The sequence below is a fragment of the Phascolarctos cinereus genome, unplaced genomic scaffold, assembly GCF_003287225.1.
Source record: "Phascolarctos cinereus isolate Bilbo 61053 unplaced genomic scaffold, phaCin_HiC Scaffold_726;HRSCAF=1367, whole genome shotgun sequence".
Taxonomy (NCBI): Eukaryota; Metazoa; Chordata; class Mammalia; order Diprotodontia; family Phascolarctidae; genus Phascolarctos; species Phascolarctos cinereus.
The window spans coordinates 357,271,407-357,294,420 of NW_027556098.1; the positions used below are offsets into that span (position 1 = coordinate 357,271,407).

General features: G+C 43.1%; 1 protein-coding gene across 2 annotated transcripts in view; it reads right to left on the bottom strand.

Moving 5' to 3' along the window:
- Positions 1-817: 817 nt before the first annotated feature.
- The window catches only part of CLSPN (claspin), a 38,151-nt gene continuing 15,954 nt past the window's right edge, over positions 818-23,014 (bottom strand). For both annotated transcript variants that reach the window (XM_020983691.2, XM_020983692.2), the window contains exons 5-25: positions 21,932-22,009; positions 21,640-21,712; positions 19,467-19,575; positions 18,468-19,063; positions 16,213-16,410; positions 14,973-15,184; positions 13,535-13,725; positions 13,224-13,288; positions 11,676-11,875; positions 10,817-10,971; positions 9,731-9,957; positions 9,264-9,375; positions 8,819-8,897; positions 8,445-8,584; positions 5,567-5,731; positions 5,339-5,460; positions 4,993-5,120; positions 4,354-4,459; positions 3,438-3,520; positions 2,595-2,756; positions 818-2,272 (exon numbers count right to left, since the gene is read on the bottom strand). In XM_020983691.2, coding sequence (XP_020839350.1) covers positions 2,168-2,272; positions 2,595-2,756; positions 3,438-3,520; positions 4,354-4,459; positions 4,993-5,120; positions 5,339-5,460; positions 5,567-5,731; positions 8,445-8,584; positions 8,819-8,897; positions 9,264-9,375; positions 9,731-9,957; positions 10,817-10,971; positions 11,676-11,875; positions 13,224-13,288; positions 13,535-13,725; positions 14,973-15,184; positions 16,213-16,410; positions 18,468-19,063; positions 19,467-19,575; positions 21,640-21,712; positions 21,932-22,009 — 3,306 coding nt within the window. In that variant the 3' untranslated portion in view covers positions 818-2,167. The remainder of the gene's footprint in view (positions 2,273-2,594; positions 2,757-3,437; positions 3,521-4,353; positions 4,460-4,992; positions 5,121-5,338; positions 5,461-5,566; positions 5,732-8,444; positions 8,585-8,818; positions 8,898-9,263; positions 9,376-9,730; positions 9,958-10,816; positions 10,972-11,675; positions 11,876-13,223; positions 13,289-13,534; positions 13,726-14,972; positions 15,185-16,212; positions 16,411-18,467; positions 19,064-19,466; positions 19,576-21,639; positions 21,713-21,931; positions 22,010-23,014) is intronic.

The window sequence follows — 23,014 nt, forward strand, 5'->3', positions numbered from 1 at the left end:
CAATGATTGGAGCCCCCAGGCCTCCATTTAAGCAGGAAGCAAACTCTGGGACTCCTCTGACTTTTCCACCATGCCTCCACACTGGATCGCTTTCCCTTCCTTCCTCCCCCTCTTTTGGGTGTCTTTCGCCCATTCAATTGTAAGCTCCTTGAGGGCAGGGACTGTCTTTGTTTGGTATGTATATCCACAGTGCTTAGCACAACTTCTATATCAGTGACTCAGTCATAATCCTTCTCTCCCATATGGGGCAGAAAACACTGATTCAATTCAGCCACATAAAAAAAAAAAAGGAATGCAACCTGTTAGGGTGGAGAAGCTGTCATCCAAGAGCTGGCTAGAGAGGAAGCAGCTTCCTTGTTCAAGGAAAAGGGACTAGAAACCTAGCTGGGATCAGGCTTTTCCACATGGTACCACTTACTCTGGGGAATGAACCAGCCATTTACCAGGTCTCAGTCCCCCATTCTCTCCTAACCTGAGGAAGCTGAAGATGCTTGGCATTGGGATTCTCTGCAGGAGAAAAAAAATTTGAGCCAAAGCAGGGGATGGGGGCCAAAGAGTAAGGAAAGAAGCCAGAGACAAGCTGCTGGAAATGTGAAGAATAGGCTTGAAAGACACAAAATCCAAGAAAGGCTGGCTACAAGCCTGGCATCCAATCAGTAAATCTTTCAGTGCTTCCAAGATGCCAACAAAGGGAAAATTGCAGCAGTTCTTTGGACCAGCATGCTAAGGGTATAGCAACTTGATGAGATATTCTTCCCAGTTTTTTAAATGGGGCAGATGTGTTCTGAAAAGAGACCTGACCTGAGAATTTTAAAAATTGTTCTATGGGTCACACGCACTGACATTTATTACAAACTATATCTGTATTAAGACACTTCTATACACGCGCCCCACCTCCCCCCCCCCCCGGCAATAAAATTACAAATATACAAATAACTTTCTTTGCCACATTGACATCAGAATCATTAGTGCTGGAAAGCGCTGAAAGAAACCCCAGACCTAATAATGCCAGCTGAACTAATGCGCAGGAGGGAGCTCTTCCCAGGACGGAACAGCTCAGTCTGAGCCACCTTCCCAAGCATTTGGAGGTTTTCTCTTTGGGGTAGCCTGGCTCCTCAGGTCAGGGGAAAGCTCTGGGAACCTTCAGTAGCTAAGAGAGAATAAAAAGGCTTGGACAGTTCTCTTCAACCACAAAGCTCCTACATTTTGGCAAAAGAGGAAAACTGTCTATGGCAGGAATGGCACAGTGGCTGTCTGTCGGATTAATTAATTAAAGATAAAAATGCCACTGCCCTGGTCAGGGACGGGCCACACATTCAGCCCTGAAAAAAAACAGTTAAGTAAGTGGGAAGATTCTCCTTCAGGGAGTGAGAAGGAGGAAGCCTTAAAGAAACCTCTTTTGACTAGGGAAGGGTGATTTTGGCCCAGGTGAAAAGACTTCCTGTCTTGTTGGGAATTTAAGGGAAAAAGAAGCAAGGTTCTTTTCACGCCAACTGGGCTTGAAATAATACCCTCGTTTTGCCCTATTTCCTCTGCCTATCAATCTAACCCCCAGCAGGGTGAGTGCCTGAGTGCCAGGAGAAGAATCTTTTTCAAGATTGTACCATAAAAAAAACAAAGGCAAATTTCTGGAAATTTTGAGCTGATTTAAGGAGAGGAATAAGAGTGGATTGCATGTGGGTGTAGGAGTGGAGGGGTTCAATGACATCTATAAGCCTATCACCCTGGATCTTTTTGAAGGGAACAGAATTCCAAGCACAGTGACTACCACTGCCACTGCTATTAACACTGATTTCTTCCTCAGTACCACACTTCTTTAAACTATAATCTCTCTCTCTACCTTCTCCCTCCTGTTGGGACACGGTCTATTGGGCACTGAACAGAGGGAGGACAGCTTGAGCGGCCTCTCTCAGAGCCAACATCCCAAGCACTGCAGCAGCAGACCTGTGGCCAATCCAGAGTCTGACGCAGCAGCAAAGGCAAGCTGTGCATGCAGAAAGTTCTGGGCTCAGCCCTCAGAATTCCTTCTTAATGTGCTGACTGGGAAAAGAGGAGAGAAGGTTGGAAAACAAAGCGATTCCACCCTTGTTGCCAGGGATGTCCCAAGACGGCTTCTGATTCTGACTCTTCCACTCAGGGTGGTTGTTGGCACCAAATCCCGACAAAGTTAGCTTTCCAAGTACTTAAAGATGCTTCGGTTTGATCCTAAAGTGCTGTCTGCTTTGAGGTGCTTGGGAGATGAGGAGGTCAAAGGTTGGCCCTTTCTCTTCACCTACAAGACAGAGAGGGAGTCAGTAAAACAATCAAACACCTTGGGACTTAACTCTTAACTAGAACACCCCTTAAACGTAAATAGGTTAGCAACGAAACCAAATGACACGTTCTGGGCAGGTGAACATGCTGATGGTGTAGCAGTGCTCTGGGGATGTGTTTGAGGATATGGGAATTCTGAGCCCAAAGGGTTAGCCACTGCCACTTCAGCCTAGGTCACAAAAGCAGGAAACGTAATTCAGAAGTCCCAGTATGGCATGAGTGCTCCTCTAGGACTCACTCTGCCAGGGCCCTTTCCCACACCAGATCACTCCTTTCCCTACCTGAGGCTTAGAAGGCTCCTTTGCCTCTTCATTTTTGACTGGGGAGAGTGTGTGGAAGACAAAATTCCTGGAGTTTCGAGGAGCACTAGGGTTGAGGTCAGAGAGGGCTGACAGCTTCTGGAGCAGGGTTTTGGGCTGATTCAGCAGTGAGCCTGTCCTTAGCTGAGGAGAGAGACAAAAGAGCCTGGGTGCGTCTCAAACGCCCCAAACTGTGGGCACAGGGGGAATGGAGAGGAGGCCTTCATTTCATTTGGTTTCATTAAAGGTCCCTTTCCAAGGCTCACCTTGCTTCACTGCAGAAGTGATAACAGATTTTACTTTTGCTTCCATCTACCCCTAACAAAGCAAAGTCTACAGCCTACAGCCTCCTTCCTCCCACCAGCAACTCAAGCACATGAAGCTTGCCCGCATATCATTCAGTCAGTCAATAAACATTTCTTAAACACCTACTATGCACCAGGCAGCATGCTAAGCACTGGGGATACAAAGAAAGGCAACAGATGGAACCATGAGGGACACCCATGGCTAGCAAGCACAATCTGGATGAAGAGCCAGCAAAAGAGTTGAAGAACGATCCATCAGAGAGGTAGAAAAAAAAACAAGAATAGTGTCTCAAAAACCTAAAGAAAAAAAGAGTATTAAGGAGAAGGGGGGGGATCAACAAGGTGAGAGGCCACAGAAGGTCAGGAAGGATGAGGGTTAAGAAAAGACCATTGTATCTGACAACTAAGAGATCACTGGTATCTCCAGAGAGAGCAGTCTTGTTGAATGATGAGGCTGGCAGCTGGCCTGCACTGAGAGGAAGGAGAGATACGGCAGCTTTGAAAATGGGCATCAACCAACCTGGTGGGCACTTGCGGGTTTGATGGCTTCAAAGGGGCTCCTGGGCAAGGCTTCTGCTTCCTGAACAACAGTGACACGGTTGGCTGGAAACAGAGAAAAATGAACATGTATCTCACCTGGCAACGGCACAGAAGAAACTTGTTCTGGGCAAAGCTGCGTAAGTGAGCTCTTAATTCTTAACTGTCTAGCCAGCCATGCAAATAAACCAAGAGCTAGGTGGCAGATGGCAGGAAATCCTTTTCAGCTCTAAATATGTGATCCTATGAACCTAGAAACAGGCACTATGACAATTTTATAACAGTCGCTCAGACTGGAGTAGGTGACCGTAAGAAATTTGTAGTGTTAGGTCTGTTGGGAGGGAAGGGCTTGGTAAACCTTACAGCAATATAGAAATCTGAGATTCATTGTTGTTTTAAGGATAAAGTAGGAGCTGGTCTCCCTGAAACGCTCTAGGTCACAAGAACCCTCCCCATCACACTGTAGGTGGGCTTTCTGGAATGCAGAACTGTCAGGAGGCGATGGAGCTCTAAGAAAACGTGACATGACTAAAGGCTGCAACAGTCCTGAGCCTGGGGCACAAAGCGGCACTGAGGCTCTCATGAAAGATGGATGGTACCCCTGATTTTTCCAGAGCTCCTTTCCTTCTAAGACTAGAAAGGTACCCAGATAACACTTATCCCATGTTGGAATTGTGCTGGGGTTGTGTATGGCCTCGTTTTTGTTTGATGTAACATGTTTGGGAAATATTATGCAAATAAGACAGAAAAATAAAAACCACGACCCCCAACTCATAGGGGTCTCACGACTCCCAAGATCTCGAAGACTAAAATGCCACAGTTCCTTCAGCCTGGATTGGTCACCTTTTTCCACGATCAATCCAAGCAGACTGGCCCCAAAGGGCAGGCAGCCAGCTCACCTTTCTTCTGAAGTGCTTTGGCCGTGGCTTTCTTAGCCAGCATCATAAACTGACTCTCTTCTCCAATCTGATCTTCCTCGTCAGCTGTAATTTTCCCCTGCTGGGCCTGAAAATAAAATTCATATGCCATTAGCAGAAAAATCACACAACTGTCCCAGAGCTCCCCAAAGGGCTGCTCTGTCAAAATTGGGGTTATGAGGCTGAGCAGTCAGACTTCTATTCTGCAATATGTTTTAAGCAACAGGTTGACACATAGATGTGTTTCTGTATTTCTTCTGGCTACGTGAACTAGACGAAGCAACTTTGGCTGCATAGGCAGCTATATGGGAATAGCTGGAGTTCATTACTTCCTGGAACAAAGATTTCAGGGGCTAAGATCTATTACAAACCAGAGAACAGAGCTTCCCAAGAAGACACTGTCCTAAGCTACTGAAGGGCACTCATGGAGGCACTGGCCCACTGGGTAGTCCCTACGAGTCACAGATTTTTAACATAGGGAAGGACCATATGGTCATAGAATAGATTCTGAGGCCCACAGAGGTTAAAAAAAATTGCTACTCATCCATGAACCTGAAACTAGTGCTTTTTCACTTGGATGCTGTGATAAAAGACCTGGTAAATTTCGCACAGACTTGGTACCTGGTCCCGAAGCCACTGTTCGCGCTCAATCCGCTCTTTCCTCCATTTGGCTTCTGTTTCATCAAACTGCTCTTCATTCTGATCCTCATCAGAGTCTCTGTGAAACATGTCCACCTGGGAGGCATCATCTAAATCAAGAGTCACGGGGGTCAGTTTTCTCTAATCTTAGGAGAAAAATCCTGCCTTGTGGAAAACACGAATCCATTTGTATGAATATAAATCTTATCCAAACCAAGATAAGGGAAAAGCAGTAGGCATTTTCTCTAGCATGACATCTGGTTTCCCACTTTCATCTTAAACAGGATAGAAATCCACAAAGCACACATTCCTTGCTCCCAAATCCCACCTATGTTTTTCCAACGGAATTTCCTCATTCGCCCAGGGCCATCACTGTGCAGGTCTCCATCAGCAAGGTACCTCTCCTGGTATAAGCGCAGCTGTCTTTTGTCATCATCCAACATGGCTTTCCTACAGAAATAGGAAAGTCAAAATCAGAACCAACAATTGGACTAAATGCAAAAACCTCTCAAGAGCCTCACCCCTGTCCCTCCCAGGAGTCTGCCATGATACTGACATGTGTATTTTGTTGACCTGATCCTGCAGTTCTTCATCTGAAGGAAGCTCTTCATCAATAACATCTTCTTCATATTCATTGATCTCTTCCCCATCGTACTCATCTTCACTTCCCACTTCACTCCCTGACACCTCTGCCTCATCCTCCAGGTACTTCTTCAGCCTCCTAGAGAGCAAATATGAAGGTTGTTAAAAAAAAAACAAACACCAAACACACACAAAATCTCACACACACACACACACACACACCCCCCTAAGGAACCACTGGGGAAAAAAAGCAGACTCCTTTCCTGTCCCCAGTGGGCCGCCTTATAATCAGAGTACCTGCTGGACTGATCAAACCAACTATACTTTGCTTTCAATTACAGTACATCAAGGGAGGCTTAATGGGTGTGAGAGGGACTGAATGGAAACAGAGAATACAGGCAGGTGGTATAAAAGGTTTCCTTTTACAGCTCCTCAGATGCTCCTGTTCATCTTCCCCTAATCTCCACCTCAGCCTTCACAAGGAACAAGCTCAAAGAGCCTAAAATTTTAGACCAAGAAGAGACCTCAGAGATTCTTTAGATCAATCCCAGAGATCATTTTACAAAAGACGAAACTGAGGCCCAGACAAGGGAAGTGACTTGTCCAGGATCACAGAGGTGACTTAAACCCAGGCCTTCAGACTCCAAGTCCAGTGTTTCTCATAGCAACCCTGTCTTTGGCTCTCACTGACAGCAGATCTACTGGATGTCACCATCAGAGTTTGCCACTAAACCCTGGAGCCAAAGTCTCATCCTTTATTTGTACAGTGTGGCTGGCTCTGTACTTGGCTTTGCCCTGCCCAAGGCTTTTATCAACAACCTGAATGAAAAGCAAACTTATCAAGTGTATAGCTTATAGGAGGATAATAGGGATAGCTAATATAGCACATAACAGAATTAAGGTTCCAAAATATTGTGACAGATAGACCAGAGGTTGGCAAAATATGGTAAATCCATCCTGCCTGCTACCCATTTGCCAAACCAAGGTCCAGAATCCAACTTAGAAAATAAAATAAAATAAAACAGAAGTACAAAAAAAAATCAGGGATAAATGTAAAATCCTCCATTTGGGTCACCAAAATCAACTTGATACTTATGAGACAGGGAAGATGTGATAATCGACACCTGAAGGTAGTGATTGCCATAATGAGCAAAATAAGGGACAAATGCTGTACAGTTGTAGAAAATTTAGAAAAAGCAAAACAGTAGGGCTATGTCTGAGCATAAAAACACACTTGTACCCAGTGAAAGTTCATTGCTTCACACAGCATGTTGAGTCAAGTCTTGATCAAACGCCTCCTTCTGCTGGGTACTGAACCTATGCAACTTGACTCTAGGTGTCTGTGCCCTTGCCCCCAGACACTCTGTTCCTGATTTGGGTTCGGACCCTGCATCTGCTCCGGCCTGCCTTCCGCTGCTGGCCCTTTGGCTCAGCAGGCCACTTCTGGTGTAATCAGTGCTGTTATAGAACTTTGGGAGAAATCCCCAGCTGTAGCTTTCCCAGAGTCTCTCAGCCATGGAAGGCTCCAACATCTAGAATGCAATGTGCTCAGTCTAACCTCATGGCAGGTATTATCCTCAGCCCCAGTACAAGACTTGACCTAATGTTGTGTGACCCTGGGCAAGTCCCTTAGCCCTATTTGCCTCAGTTTCCTCATCTGTAAAATAAGCTGGAGAAGGAAATGGCAAATCACTCCAGTATCTTCGCCAAGAAAACCCCAAATGGGGTCACAGAGAGTCAGACATGATTGAAATGACTGAACAAATAGCAGTTCAGGTGAAAAATCTCCTGGCACGTTTAGTGGACTACAAGCATTATACAAGTCAACAAGATGACCAGGTTCCTGAAAAAGAAAAAAAAACACCACTCTAATGTAACAGTATACTACATTAAAAAAAAGACAGTATTCTGATCAAGGAAGGCAACAGCTCACTATATTGTGCGATGGTGAAGTACTGTGTTTAGTTATGGACACATTTTAGGAAGCATAACAAACCAGAGGACGTGGAAGGTGGGGAAGGAGAGGGAACTGGACACCACATCCTATGAGGAAGAGCTGAGAGAATTAGGGATGTTTTAGCTGAGTGAAGAGATGACTTGACAGGTGGAGGAATGACATGAAGATGACAGCTTATAATGATTTCCTGTAGCTCCAGAGGGCAAAAAATAGGACTCAAGTATAAGGAGGCAGATTTCTGGGTCAATGGAAAGGAAGAATTTTTTTTTTATCAAGTAGAGCTGTCCAGAAATACAATAATAACTATTCACCTTTATATAATGCTTATATAATGTTTATGAAATGTTTTCCTCACTCTAACCTGTGAGGTGTGTATTATTGCAAGCATAGGCAAGTATTATTATTATTATTACTCCTATTTTATAGATGAGGAAACTAAAGCTCATATGGAGGAGGTTAAGTGACCTGTCAAAAATAACACGGGTTGAAAGTGTCAGATTTGGGACTCAAAGGCAGATCTTCCTGACTCCAAGTTCAGTACTCCTTTCACTATATTATGGAGCTACTCATCATCGGAAGTGTCTAAGGAAAAGCTGGATGACCTTGTAGAAGAAAAAATTCCTTCAGTTTGCGGGAGGCTGGACTATAGAATCTCTAAGAGTCCTTAGTCTAAGAGACTCAGACCTTTCCAAAATCTTATGAGTCTATGAGGAGTGGATGAAGAAATTAAACATTACTCAAGAGAAATTGAGGCCTTACTTTTAGATGAACCCCATTTCCCCCAATAGGAACCTGCTGACTCATAAACATGGACCTAACCCAGTGAAACTGTGAGGTTCATAGAGGAAATTCTGAGTGGGCCTATGTGGCAACAGAAGTGAGCAGGACTCCTTACATTTGCCTTTTTTGTCTTTCAGATTGCTTCCAGAGTTCTTCTTCATCATCATCTTCTTCCTCATGGGCTTCCATTTCAGAAGCTTCTTCATCATCTTCCTGGGCTTCAGAAGCTTCATTGTCAGATTCAGAATGCTCTCCCTGCCACATAAAAGGAAGTCACATCTGAGGTTAAACACACTAAAATGTACTTTTAATGAAAGCCAGCTTTGCAATTTTCTGCCCAAACAGTTAAACATTTGGATCTATGGAATTGTTTCTGACATAGTGCCAAACTTGGGACCCTCAAATGTTTGGGCAGGAGGAAAACTTCAATGTTTCAATGTATCCATGTTAAAAGAAGTCCCATCATTTCCACAGGGTCTTGATACTCACTTCTTCACTATCAAACACATTGCTATCAGTGACAAGCTGAAAATCACCAAACTCCTCCTCTTCTTCACCTTCCTGTTCCCTGAAACGCAAATCAATAAATAAGCTCTTAAAGGCAATCAACCAAGCCAGGAATTTAAATTCCTGGTTTCAAGCCTGCTCCTATTACTATGGTTATCTCAGAGACAGCTAATGAGGCTCCCTGCTTCTCTTCTCCTCTAACACAAATGAAATTACTAAAACACCCTCCTGCCACTGATACCTCCTTATCATGAAAAAGTGTGACACTGATGTGCTGAAAAGCTGACTCCCTTTCCCAGGGGATAGAGTCCATAGGATAATGAGAGCCCAGTAGGCCGCAGGAATAGTCCTGGGACTCAGTACGGCAGGATCTAACCCCAAGGAGAACCAGGCTATTCCCAAGTTCCCAATAATCTCGAGGACTCACCTGTCTGTTGGGAAGGAGCCTGAACAAAGAGCTAGGGCTTCAGCCATTGGGTCATCAGTGCTCATCTCCTTCTCCTGCTTGGAGGACTCTGAAGGAGCAGGAGTTGAAGAACCTGTTATCAAAAAAAGCAAAAGGAAGATCTGATACCAAGGAGTATTTCATCACCTCTGAGCAGAGAATTGCTAGCTCAGCAAATCCCAAAGTAAGCGAACCAAAGAGCTCTCCTCCACCTCCCAACAAATTATTATAGGCAGCAAACAGGCAGAAAACCACACATCACAGCCTGCTCTTTCAAAACTTTACAGCTGCTGCTTTATCATGCTGAGGAAACCCAAAGTGCAAATGAGAGGGAAATAAATATACCATCAGTTCCAGAAGGAGCACTATCATATAGGGGACCTCCTCACCCCAAGGAAAAGCAGGATTCTGTTCTGAAGCAGACTTAGAACTCTAGCTAAAGTACTTACCCTGAGAGGTAAATTTCCCCAAACAAAGACCTAGAAGTTCCTCCATGTCTTCCTTTCTGTCGTCCTTCTCAGGCAAAGGTTTTTCAACCTGAGACTTAAACTTTCCTGTACACAAATCCAACAGCTCATCCATGTTGGCATCCATGGCATTTTCATCCATACTGGCCAATGGCACCCGTGGTTTCAAAGACTGGTACTTATTTCGGTGATTCCCAACATTTAAGAACCTAAAAATACCAGACTCTTGAGTTAATTACCAGGGATCCTCTAACCCAACATCTTCCCCCTAAGATCTCACACAGAACTTGGTCTGCCCCTTTATAAAATACTTATCATGGAATACAGAAGATTGTAGTTATCTCACCCCTGCTAACAGGATGTAAGCTCTTTAAGGGCAAATCTAAACTTTCCATCTCCCCTCAGTGCCTACTACAGTGTTCCATTTCCAAGCATGTGCTTAATTAAATATCTGTTGAAGGAATGATGTAAAGCATCCATGACAAACTTTTAACTTGCTTCTTTCTTCATATACACCATAAAAAATAGGTTTCAGTTCAAAATAAGAGGATTAAAAAACCCAAACTTCAACTTTTTACTAATCCAATAGAGGGAAGAAGATATTTTGGTGAAAAAAAAAATAAAAAACTACACCTATTCTAAAGGAAAAGGATTAGGCTGGGTTTCAAAGCATACACTCATTCCAAGAGGCCTGTGTGGGCCAGATGGTACGTCCACTTAGTGTGACAGAACCCTGTCAATCCTTACTCTAATGAAATAGTGACCATACAAAATAGTAGGAAAGATGCAGGGATATATTTTATTTATTTACAGAACACCATCTGTGCAATTCAAAGATGCCAGCCATCAAAGAAACCATTCTAGCAAAGTCTATTTACGTGTTGTCATCTATCTGTATAGAAGACTTTGCTCAAACTTTGAGAGCACAATTCTAGTGGTCCACACACCTTCTCCTTCTCAGAAGTCGGCGCTCAGCACAGATGGAGTGACAGAAATTCACTTTATTTTTAACAAAACCAAGCGGCACCCAACCAGCATTCCCACCCACGGGAACATAAGACTACCTACCCATCTGCATCTAACAGTTGGCTCTGAGTGTCATCTTCTAAACAGAACTGGAAGTCTCCTGCTCCCAGGAAGAGAGTTTTCGGCTCCGGGGAGGCGTTATACAGCTCCTGGGAATCCTCTATGGGAAGGGAAGGCTCAGACAGCTTCCCTGAACTCTGGCAGCAAAACAAAACCAAACAAAAACAATACGTTTTACAAATGTCACTCACCACCATGACAACAGAAGCTACTATATGAAATATTTATTCCACTCCCAGGAAATTACAGTTGAAAAGGACAACGTACAGTAATGAAAAGAAGAAAGGAAGATGCCTCCAAAATGAAGGAAGGCTGGCTGAGGCTCATTTCTGATGTGTATGTTGGGGGTGGCGAGGAGGCAGAAAGGATAAGGAGACACTTTAGGTTCCTAAAGTCTATTCAACAAGCATTTATTGAGCGCCTACTATGTGCAAGGCACTGTACTAAGTGCGGGGAGACAAAGACCAAAACAAAATAGTTCCTGCCCTCAAGGAACTTAAGTTCTACTAGGGCAATCCAAGGTTACATAAATAAGTACCAAGCATATATACAAAGTAATTTCAAGAAGGAGACCGTGATAATAACTGGTGTTAATCTGGAAAGGCCTAGTATAGCAGTAGCTCACACCTAAGCAGTGTTTCAAAGGAGGCAGGGAATTCTGAGATGGAGGTAAGAAAGAACTGAGACGCCTGGGATACCGCCTCTACAAAGGCATGGAGGCAGAGAACTTCTCCAAGCGCATCCAAACTGAGAAGCAGTGGAAGTCGGTTGCTATCGTCGCTCTTTGTTTAGTAATGAAGTAGAGGCAACTGAAGGAATGGGTGAACGATCACCATCTTACCTTGGAAGTAGAGCTGATCAAACTTGCTCGAAACAAGCCAGGGGAGGGGGATCGGAGTCCTCCCAGCCCAGGGACGAAGCTGGCCCCACGGCCCGACTGCTTGTTGCAAGGCTGATAGGGAGCAATCATGGAGCCGATCATCTCAAAGCTGCTGTTGTGGCTGCTCTCCTTTGTTAGCAATGAGCATGAATCATCTTCTTCTAAATAAAGAGAAACAGCTTCTAAGTGCATTATCCTACAAATAGGACAGGGGTGGGTCTGTTTGGAGCCAAGCTGAGTTGTGAATTAAACTGTCAGGTAAAATTCCTGACAATACCCACAAATTACATGCTCTAATACATTAAGGTAAAATACTGAAGCCCTCAAAAAAAAATTCTACAATTATAGATTGAAACTTTAAACCAAAGGACTATTGAGAGCTCTCACCTCTTCCATGAAGTTGATCAAAGAGACTTCCTAAGTTGATCAAAGAGACTTCCCTTCACCCTGCCCAGTCTGGACGTGTTACTTCTGTGACTATTCTCTCCAACCCAATGCTTAGCTATGACCTCCATGTGACACAAATACTTCCCTAGCATTCATATGAATCAACCAGTACTTCTATGGTACCTACTATGTGCCCACAATTACACAACATATGACTCAGTGCAGGTTTCCGGAATTCTGACAGAAACACAGAATCTCAGAGTTGGAAGGGATCCCAACCAGTACCTGAACAGGAATCTCCCCTATCTATAGTATCCCCAAATAGTGATAGGCAATACACAGTTGCCCAAGGCAGTCTATTCCATTTCTGGATATCTTAATTGTTAAGAAGTCTTTCTTTACTTACATTGAGCCAAAAATCTCTCGGGCCAAGCAAAATAAATTTAATCCCTTTTCCATATAATGACCTTTCAAATACCACAATACACTTGTCATGCCCTCCTAATCCTTAATTTCTTCAGACTAAATATCTCCAGTTCCTTCAACTAATCCTTGAGGGAACATGGTCTCCAGGCTGCTCTGGCCACCCTCCTCCAGACATGCTCCAACTTATTAATATCCTTCCATAGTGCCCAGAATTAAAAGCAGTTCTCCCAAGATGGTCTGACAAAGGACAGAACTAGCCTCTTCCTTCCTCAGGCCACCATGTTTCCCTTAACGAAGTGCAACATTGCATTAGCTTTTTTGGTTAATGTGGCATATTAGTGATTCACATTGAGCTCCTTTAAAACGCTGTCTTTCATGTTTTTGTTTTGTTTTTGGAGGCAATTGGGGTTAAGTGACTTGTCCAGGGTCACACAGCTTGTAAGTGTTTGAGACCACATTTGAACTCAGGTCTTCCTGATTCTAGGGCCCTGTCTTTCATGCCTTCCGATTTGTGCAGCTGGTTTCTAACATTCTACATATAACATATTCTCATGCAGAAGTATATGTTTTAGCCATTTGAAAGACTAGCCTCCAAACAACTGTGTTTGGCTAAGTTGAATCTGGTCAGGAATTGTTACTATTCTCTGGGAAACCCAGGCCTGGCAAAGCTCTAAAAAGAAGGGACCAAGTACTTACCTAGTTTACTGGCTCTTTTGCCTGTGCTTTCATCAGCCTCAGATTTTTCTTCAGCAGGAAAGTATCTACAAAATAAGAAGGCAGAGTCAATGATGACCTTATCCTGAATCTGCCCAACAGTCTGAGGCTATACAGCTTAAATGCAAATAGCCTGAACATTTCAATAGCCTCTGAGGGCAACAGTGTCCTTGCATGTTGTATAATATTTGGTGTTCAGAAGCGTGACTCTGAGTCATCAAGAAAAGGTGAAAACACATTTAGCAGAGACAATTCCTGACCAGAAATTCAATTCCCTATGCAGAATCTTTTACCCCATTTTGGAGGAGCTGTCTTTAAATAGGAGCAAGGTAGATTCCAGAGTGGGAGGCTTAGGAATAGAGCTACAATCAATGGCCTTGAAAATTTCTGTGCTGTCGGCGATGTTCTCCTTATCCATATCTTTATCTTCCTCTTTCATAACCTTGTCTTCTACCTCTTCATCATCAAGAAGAAATTCTCCTGTCTTTACCAACAGCACCAAAAAAATAGAGAGAGAGAAAGAGAGAGCACAAATAAACCATGAGTTTGAAGGATGGTTGTTTTTTCTTCTTACAGTCTAGGAATGCAACCTGACTTGAGTCTGCCCTGAGCTAAGGCCATAATAATTTAATCCTTGCATTTCTGTGACACTTTTTACACACATTATCTCATCTGATTCTTTATGGCACTGGGAAGCAAAGGAAAAAGAAGGGAGGATTGTTATCTCTAGCTCAGGGAAAAGGGGACTGAGACACTAAGAAATTAAGTGATTTGCTCAAGGTTAGAAGCCCAGAACTTTCAGAGCTGAAAGGGACCTCAGAAGCCATCTAGCCCCATGTCCTACCACATAGTTCCAACAGGTATTTGGTCATCAAGGCTGTGCTTAAACACTACTAGGTACAAGGTGAGTTCACAAGGCAAGTCAGCCTGTCAGTCAGCTCCAGGTCTTAGAAAGCTCTTCCTTACATTAGGCCTAAATGTGCCTCCCTGAAATTTTTATTCACCTAGTTCTGCTCTCTAGGGCTACAAAAAATAAATTTAATCCCTTTCCCCAATAAGCACCTTTCAGGTACTTAGATCCCCTCCTAGTCTCCTCTTCTAGACATTAAACCAACCCAGTCACAAAAGAACCTTCCAACCTAATGAGATAATGTACATAAATAAAAATTATTACTCTTATTGCTCCTTACAAAGGCTACAAAGTTCTATGTTGAGGGGGACGAAGGGGAGGTCTCCCTTAACCTGGACCATCACTGACCCAAGAAAGCCTCTGTGTCTTGAGATTTCATTCCCACACCCAGGAAAGTCAGCAATTAACAATGGCCTAGCTTGCTTTTCCCTTTTATTCTAAGCACAGAAATAATTAACTAAATCACTAAAGGAGAGCAAGAGCCAATTTATACAAAGGGGTCTCAATATCACTTTTACATTCAAAAATAGATGCCAACAAATTAGAGTCACAGCCGAGGCTCTGAACATTGTAGGTGTTCAATAAAGGGTGCTGACAACTGAAAAGCCTGGAAAACAACCCTGAGGATCATAGAACAGGCTATGTCGTCACCTCAATCTGGGCAGCTTGAATCTCTTAAGTAACTGAACGTGCTTATTATCTTTCTCTGGCAACAATGCCAGAAATAATATCTTCCACCAGTCTGATTTTCTTTCCTTCATTAATCATGTCTTAGTCAGCAAGCATTAAAAAGGTGACAAAATCACACAATTGCCAGAGACCTCCTGATTGCCTTCCTCCTCCTCCTCCTCGTCCTCCTCCTCCTCTGATTCATCTGTCATCTCCTCTTCCTCCTCCTCCTCCTCCTCTTCCTCTTCCTCAAACCCATCCTCATTATCCAGCTTGAACAGCGCCTGCCGCTTCTGGCGCTCCTCAAGCCTTCGGAGTTTCATTGCTTCCTGGAGTTTTGCTTTCAGCACCTGTAGCTTCTCACCTGAACAAGGATGAATAATATAAGTACATTAGACATGCTACAATGGATCTTTCTAAACATGCAATTTCAGGTAACTAGATTCGTACGGCTATGCTGCTTCTAATAAGAAAATGGGAGATCCTGGTGCCTTCTTTTTGTAAAGGTGGGGCTTCTTAAACTGATGCTTCACTTCTAGGGGCTCAACACAAAGCACAAAATGAGTGAATCAGAGGATCCAAAGAGTCACAGAACCATAGGGTTGGAGGGACCCTGCGTTTATCTAGTGCAAGACCTGTCTGACACAGAAATCCTATCTATGGTATACCTGACCAATGTATTTTGTCTACCCTTATTAGACTGTGGGCTCTTTGTGGGTAAGGACTAGCTCGTGGCACAATGCCCGGCACATAGGAGGCGCTTAAGAAATGTTTATACAATTGGATTGGTCAAGGCGAGAACCCTCAAAAGATCACCAAGTTCATTGCCACATCTCTGGGCAAAGCAGGACAGAGAGACTTCCTAGTGTATTTCTGGAAAAAGGGGTCTAGAGTACGAGGCTGGTCGAGTGCTAGCTGCTGTCATGGGCCAGGACCACATCCTAGGCACTGTCAAATTCCATAACATTATTTGGGGAAGAACTCAGGGCCCTGGGGGTAGGTGGCCCCAAAGGAGAAGAAACAAAATCAGTCACACTGGAATCAATGGAAAACAGGATTCAAATGAAAGCAGATTGATAGGAATATTTTATTCCCTTAACAAGATTAGCAGAATAGATACTAGCCTGGAGCCAAGAGGCCTAGGTTCGCATCCTGGCTCTGCCACTAAGCTTACCGTGTTCTTGGGCAAATCATCTCCCTGAAGCTTCAGGTTCCTCATCTGTAAAATGAGAAGCTTAGCCGACATGATCCTGAACTCTTAGCATCCTTTAACTCTGTGATACTCCCAAATTCCCGAGTGCAGGGCCACAATAGCATCAAAGATCTGCTAACAGATGGCATTTTCTTTACAGGACTAAAAAATGCCCAGAAACATAAGAACTCCATAAATACCTGGCTTTGCATAGCTCACTCCATCTAATTTCTCTGTTGCCAAAGTCAGGGGGACCACATCAGCCTTCAGTTCTTCCTTGCCATCGGCACCCGTTTCCTTCACTATAATGTTCAGGTTCATCTTTCGTTCAGACACAGTTTGGGCCTTGGCCGTGGGACACGCGTGCTTCCAGAAACGCTCCTTCAAAGCTTCCAGTTCTAAACCAAAACCCCCAATTCACTGTTTAGTTTTAAGCCCAAAGCCTTCCTTACCAGTAAAGAGCAAAACAATCAATCAGCTAGTTAATCTTGCTAATGCTGCTACTCTGTAGCAGCACTGGTAAATGTTTTTGCAGGAGACTTAGTTAAAATATATGTATGCATGCATGTATATATGCATATATGTTGGATTTTACCTTACTGAATTCTGTTGAATCCTCTAGTTCTACGTTCTGCCTTCAAAATATGTCACACTACTCCACCAGCTCCCACTAGCACTACTTCACTAATGTGGACCAAACAAATTTTGTTGAACAAGAAATACTGCATAACAGATGTGCTCACAAATTTAGTTAGCAGCCAATCTACTGAAGAAAATTCTGGTAAATGGCCAAATTCTAAGAACTATGGAATAAAGGACACAAATCTAAATCAAGTGAATTAAACTTCCTGATTCAGCCAGAAGACCAATTTTTTATTACCTCTGTTAGGTCATCATCGTCATCATCATCATCATCATCATCATCATCATTATTATTATTGCACTAGTAGAACAGGTGCCCAGGAGGTACCCCAGCCCTGACTAAGTCCTACACCAAAGTCCCCCAGGCCAGGGCCATAGCAACTGTGAGAATCAGTTAACTCCATGGAACAAGATGCCTCCAACCAGGTACCCCCTGCAATACTTCCCCACTTCCCCTTTCCAGCTTCCTTTTGTGTCTTGTCTTCCCCCACTAGATTGTAAGCTTCCTGCTTCCAGCTACTATCTTTATTTTTCTTATTTATATCTCCAGTGCTTAGCAGTGCCTGGCACACAGCAGTCACTTAACAAATGTTTACTGAATTGAACTGAAGTAGCGCTGTGGAGGTAAGGTGCTGGAAGGAACCTTTTCTGAGGCCAGCTCTGTACTAAGAGAAGGGTCCCAGGATAAACTACAAATGCACCTAGGAAGCACTCAGAATTACTTTCTCAATTACCACTAATACTAGCTTAGCAGCCTTCTATGTACAATTACCTACAGACCTCTTCAGAGCCTACAAAAGATATTTCCCATTATTGGTGCATCAAGAAGTACATTTAGTATGTTGATTTTTAGTATCATAATATCAAGACTACCTTTAGGACACATGCATAACAGTAACTCAGAATTCATCCTTTCCCCTCCCATCCTTCAACTCAATTTATTATTGTTTGCAGATACAATGTATACCCAACATTAGTTTTATATTATAAAAAAAAAAAGTATACTCTGTCTATAAGAAATGATGAACAGGCTGACTTCAGAAAAACCTGGAAAGACTTATATGGTCTGATGCTGAGTGAAGTGAGTAGAACCAAGAGGACTTTGTACACAATAACAGCCACATTATGCGATGACTAATATTGTTATATTGAACCCTTCTCAGCATTACAAGGATCTAAGACATTTCCAGAGGCCTCGGGATGGAAAATGCTGTCCACATCCAAAGAAAGAACGATGGAAGTCAAATCGCTATCACTTATTTTGACCTTCTGTTGAGTTTTGTTTCATCTTTCTGATGGTTCCTCCTATTGGTTTTAATTTTTACTTACAACTTCACTAATGTGAAAATATGTTTAATAGGAATGTAAATGTAAAGCCTATATCAGATTGTGCGCCATCTTGGGTGGGGAGGGGGAGAAAAATTTCCAACTCAAAAGCACATGGAAGTGATTGTTGATAAATCAAAATAAATTAATAAAATTTAAAAAAAAAAGTACACTCTTTTGCCCTCTATATATGAATAGTCTCCCACCATACTAAGGGTTTGGATGTATGAATGTGATATTCCCAAACCCCCCAGTGCAGGGCCACAATAACACCAAAGATCAGCTAACAAGAAGAACATGGCTTCCTAAGTAAGATTACACCTGTACTTGTTAACAGAATTGGGAATTATCTATTGATTTCAGTGATTCCTGCTTTCCCATCTAAAATCATCATAGATATTTGAGAGTTGTTTGCACTAACTATATCTAAAGTGGAAGAAAACCCACTAGTATTCAGAAGAAGGCAAGGCCCGGCTCAAAGGATTACCTCTATTGGTTTCAGGCTCCTCGAGAATCACAAAAGAATCTTCATCAGCCCCCAACCTTGGCTTAATGGAGAGATCTACTCCCAGTCGCTGAAGTTTATCCAGTGTAACCTTCCTTCCTTTTTCTGATGGAACTGTGGCTGTTACCATAGCTTGCTGCCTGACCTCACTGACCTTCCCCTTTGTTTCATTAGGATCCTGTGGCTCTTTCTCTTCCTCCAGAACACTGAGTTCAAGTGCTTCAGGGACCCTAGCCTCCGCCTGTTCCAGCCCCTTACTACTAAAGACACTGGATTCCTGTTGATGCTCTGAAACGCCCTTGAATGAAGGGCTCATAGTGGCCTCCAAGTCTTCTTTCTGTCCCCAATCCTCGTAACATCCTGGCTCATCTTTTGTCATATCTTCACAAGCAGGCTGGTCAGCAGAGTCAGCAGAGGTCTGAGGAGCGTCAGGAGCTAAAGGAAGTGGGCTGTTTTCACTTTCTGGTTCAAGGCCTGTCATCTGGTTAGAGCTTCTGGTGTGGCCGGCATTGCTGCTATCACTTGGGTTAGTAGTGGTGCTGATCTCTTTGCTGAGGTTTGCCTGATACTTAGATGACCTGTAAGGAGGGAAACAGCCTGAGGTGAATCCCACTCTCAATGCGACATACTCTCAACTCTTAATAGAAGTGCTCTGTGGTCATTATTTCACATTATCCACAACTCTGTAAGGAAGGCAGGGGCAGGAAATATCATCTCCATTTTATGGATGAAGATGAAATGACTCGCCCAACTAGGATGACTCAGCTAATAATACAAGGCCAAATCAGGCCTCAAAAACCAAGGCTGGTGCCACTGATCCAGGGTGCTTTCCATTAATCTATACAGACTTGCAGCAATTTTGAGAATTTTTTATTTGGGACAAGGGCTGAGGGTGAGAAGAAACTGTTTACCCTAAAAACCGGCTCCTCAAACTAGTGTGTCTAGAAAACATCCAGTCACATAAAGAGAAAGTGCTCTTACTTCAGCAGTGCCATGGCATTTCCCTGGACAGAAGGTCTTGGCCTGCGTTTGAAGAAGTCATGAATGGTTTTGTTTTCAGGCATGTGATAGGGAAGAGAGAGCGCAGACTCTGCCGAAGGGAACAAAAGCAAAAAAGGCAGTCGAAGACTGAAGCAAATGCATGGTAAGTAATCACTTACTAATGAAACTCCACCAGCCAACAGCGAGTGGGCTACAAAGGACGTGATCATTCCAACAAAGGGAACGTCTGGAGACAAAGGATCTTCCTTATGGAGAAGCAAAGGTTACTGCAGGTCTAGAAACACATTCAGTTTATACTAAGAGGCCAGGAGTTTCACAATAGCGACTCTTTTTACCACAATCCCCGAGGCTGGAAGACCACAGAGTCACAAAGTTTGAAGATCTCAAAGGCCCTCTACTCTCACTTTACTTGAGGCATAAATTCCCACTACAATATGCCTGCCTAACAAGCAGTCATCTAGCTCCAGCCTAAGTACCTCCAGAGATGGGGAACTCTCTACCTCCCAAGACAGCCCATTTAGACTTTTTCTGATTATTAGGAAATTCTTTCCTATACTAAGATTAAAATCTGCTTCCTGTAATTCTAACACAAGAGTCTCTGGAGCTAGCCAGCCTGATTCCTCTTCTATTACACCAGACAACCCTTCAGATACTGAAAGATGATAATGTGTCCCCTGTAAGTGTCCCCTTCTCCAGGTTAAAAATTCACATTTCCATAACTATTCCTCACTGGACAAGTATCCTGGTCACATGCTACTGGGTACTTTCCAGCTTGTCCATTTTTCTCCTAAAATGTAATATTCAGAACTGAATCTAAAACATGGATGGACCAAGGCTGGGTACTGAGGGACCACCCCCTCCCTGGTTCTGAAAACTAACATTAATACAGCCTAAGACCACATTAGCTTTTTTGGCCAAATCACATTGAACTCACAAAAAGACCCAAGTCTTTTCTATTTGACCTGCTATTAAGCCATGTCTCCTCTACCCCAGGCTTGTGCAGCTGGATTTTTGAATGCTAAGTACTTTTATTCCTATTATATTTAATATTGTTAGATTTGGTCATTGTTTCTGCCTTTTAAAATTCTTAGGAATCCCAATTCTATTATCTAATGCAAGAGTTCACGGATTTTTTTTTTTTGCTCAAGGTATGTTATTATTCTTTGCTGCAAGGAATCACACATACATGTAAGACTTGCACACGCATATAAGAATGCAAGTGTAAAGTTAGAAAATGCAAGCGTAAAGTTAGAACACTTTGTGGGAGATGGCACATTGGATTGTAAGACCACACTCCACTCAGTTTGTGGCACACCTAGGGCAACACCCTGACTCACCCTTCAAGAGCCACTGATCCCAATGAGTTCTAATTATATGAAGTTAAAGCTAGAAGATCACAGTATTCAACTCTTTTATTTTATAAATGAGGAAACTGATGCTCAAAGAGCTTAAATGACTTGGTCAGGTCACATAGCAAGTGGGTAGCAATGTTAAGACGAGCACTGATTTCCTGATTCCCAGCCCAGTGTCCCTTCCTCCACACAGAGGCAGCACGGTATGGTGCTACGAGGATTAGATCTGAGATTTGGGTGACCTGAGTCTCCTATTCACGAGTTTATGCTTATTGTGTGACCAAGGGCAAGTCACAGCTTTGTGAAGCAGTGGCATACAGCAGAAAGAACACTAGACTGACATTTAGGAGAAAGATTTGGATTTGAATTCTAGCTCTTACTGGCTATGTAACGTCAGGCAAATCACTTCAACTCCCTCCGCCTCGGTTTTCTCATCTGTAAGAGGCAATGTAATAAAAGTCATATTTGCCAGTAAGGGGGGAGGGGCATCCTTGTAAATATTACTTGCACTCTCTACCTCACAAGGTTGTTTTGAGTGAGCTAAGTGCTTGGCAAGCCTTAAGGTGCTAAACAAATGTGAGTTATATAAATTACTATACTCTTCCTCCCAGCTTCATGCCATCCACAAACTTAATAGGTGCCACCAAGTTATTGATAAAAACAAAAATACTGAGCAGAAAAAGGGGTATAAACTAAGTGTAGACCTAAGAATGTCAGAAACATCCCTCGAGCCAAAATTGATTTCCTTACAAAGACATCACTTGCGTTTTCCACAAAGTGCAATGCATTGATAACATTACCTCGAATAAGGCGTTGGGTCTCACTATGAAGTCTTTTTATAGCTTCCTTACTTAGCTTGGCCGCCTTCCTTTCCTTAAAGAGAAAAGAAACCTATGTTGGTGCTTTGCATAGAGATGGATGTTTCATCCTGAAAGAGGCTTTTCTTTCTAAGGAAACAAGGAGGAAAGGGAATGGGGGAAGGGGGAAGCATGACTATTATAGGACTCAGTACAGAATAAACATGAGGAGGGAGAAATGAACAACTCAATGGGAAGAAATCAAAGGGAACAAGGCTTCAGAGCATTACTTCACCTTTCTTATCATTCCTTGTGACAGCTCCTTTTCATCTTCAAATGAACAGCCCCCACTTTCCAAAGACAGCTCCTTTTTCTAAAAGACAAGACAGCAAAGTAATCATCTAAAAGAGAAAAGCTGATATGACACAGGGAAAAGAGCCCTGGACTGGGTGTCAGGAGGCCTTGATTCTACTGCCAGCTCAAGCACAGACTTATTATTCGACCTCTGGCATGGCAGATTCCTCCTCTGTAAAATGAGGTGGTCAGACCAGGTAAGTGAAGGAAGCTAGGTAGTACAGTAATTATAGCACCAGGACGCAAGTCAGAAAGACCTGAGTTCAAATCCACCACTGTGGATCACTAGCTGTACAACCCTGGGTAAGTCACTTAACCTCAGTTTGCCTCAATTTCCTCACCTGTAAAATAGGAATGATGATAGCATCTATGTCCCAGAGCTGTTGTGAGGATCAAATAAGACAACAATTGTAAACGGTTTAGCACAGTGCCTGGCACAAAGTGGGCTCTATATCAATGTTAGTTATTGTCAGCTGCTAGATAGTTTCTGAGAGCCCTTCCAGGTCCTACGTGCTGTGGTTCTTTTCCGTAACAAAAGAGATCAAATGTTGAAGTGGGTTGAGAAAATGTTTCTTACCAGAAAGTTTTGAGCACAGATTTGTTTTGTGAACCCAGGCATATTGGATACTGTCTTCAGATTGAACTAATTATTTAATAGGTATAAAATCCTCAAAGAATGTCAAGTTGCTTGGATCCCACACATTCATGAGAATGCCCAGAAAATAAATTTGATGTCTTGAACAAGGCTTACAACAGCATTCAACAGCAGTTCCCTAAAGCATGTCCTCGCCTCCAAATGCCTCTTATGCTTCCAAGGAAATCAGAAAAGCCTCTGTAGCAGGCAATATGGTGAAGTATATACAGTACCTGACTTGCAGTCAGAAGATTTGCATTCAAATCCATCTTCTGATTTTATTTGTTTTTGTTTTTTTTTAAGGCAGTTGGGGTTAAGTGACTTGCCCAAGATCACACAGCTAGTAAGCGTCAAGTGTTTGGTCTGAGACTGGATTTGAACTCAGGTACT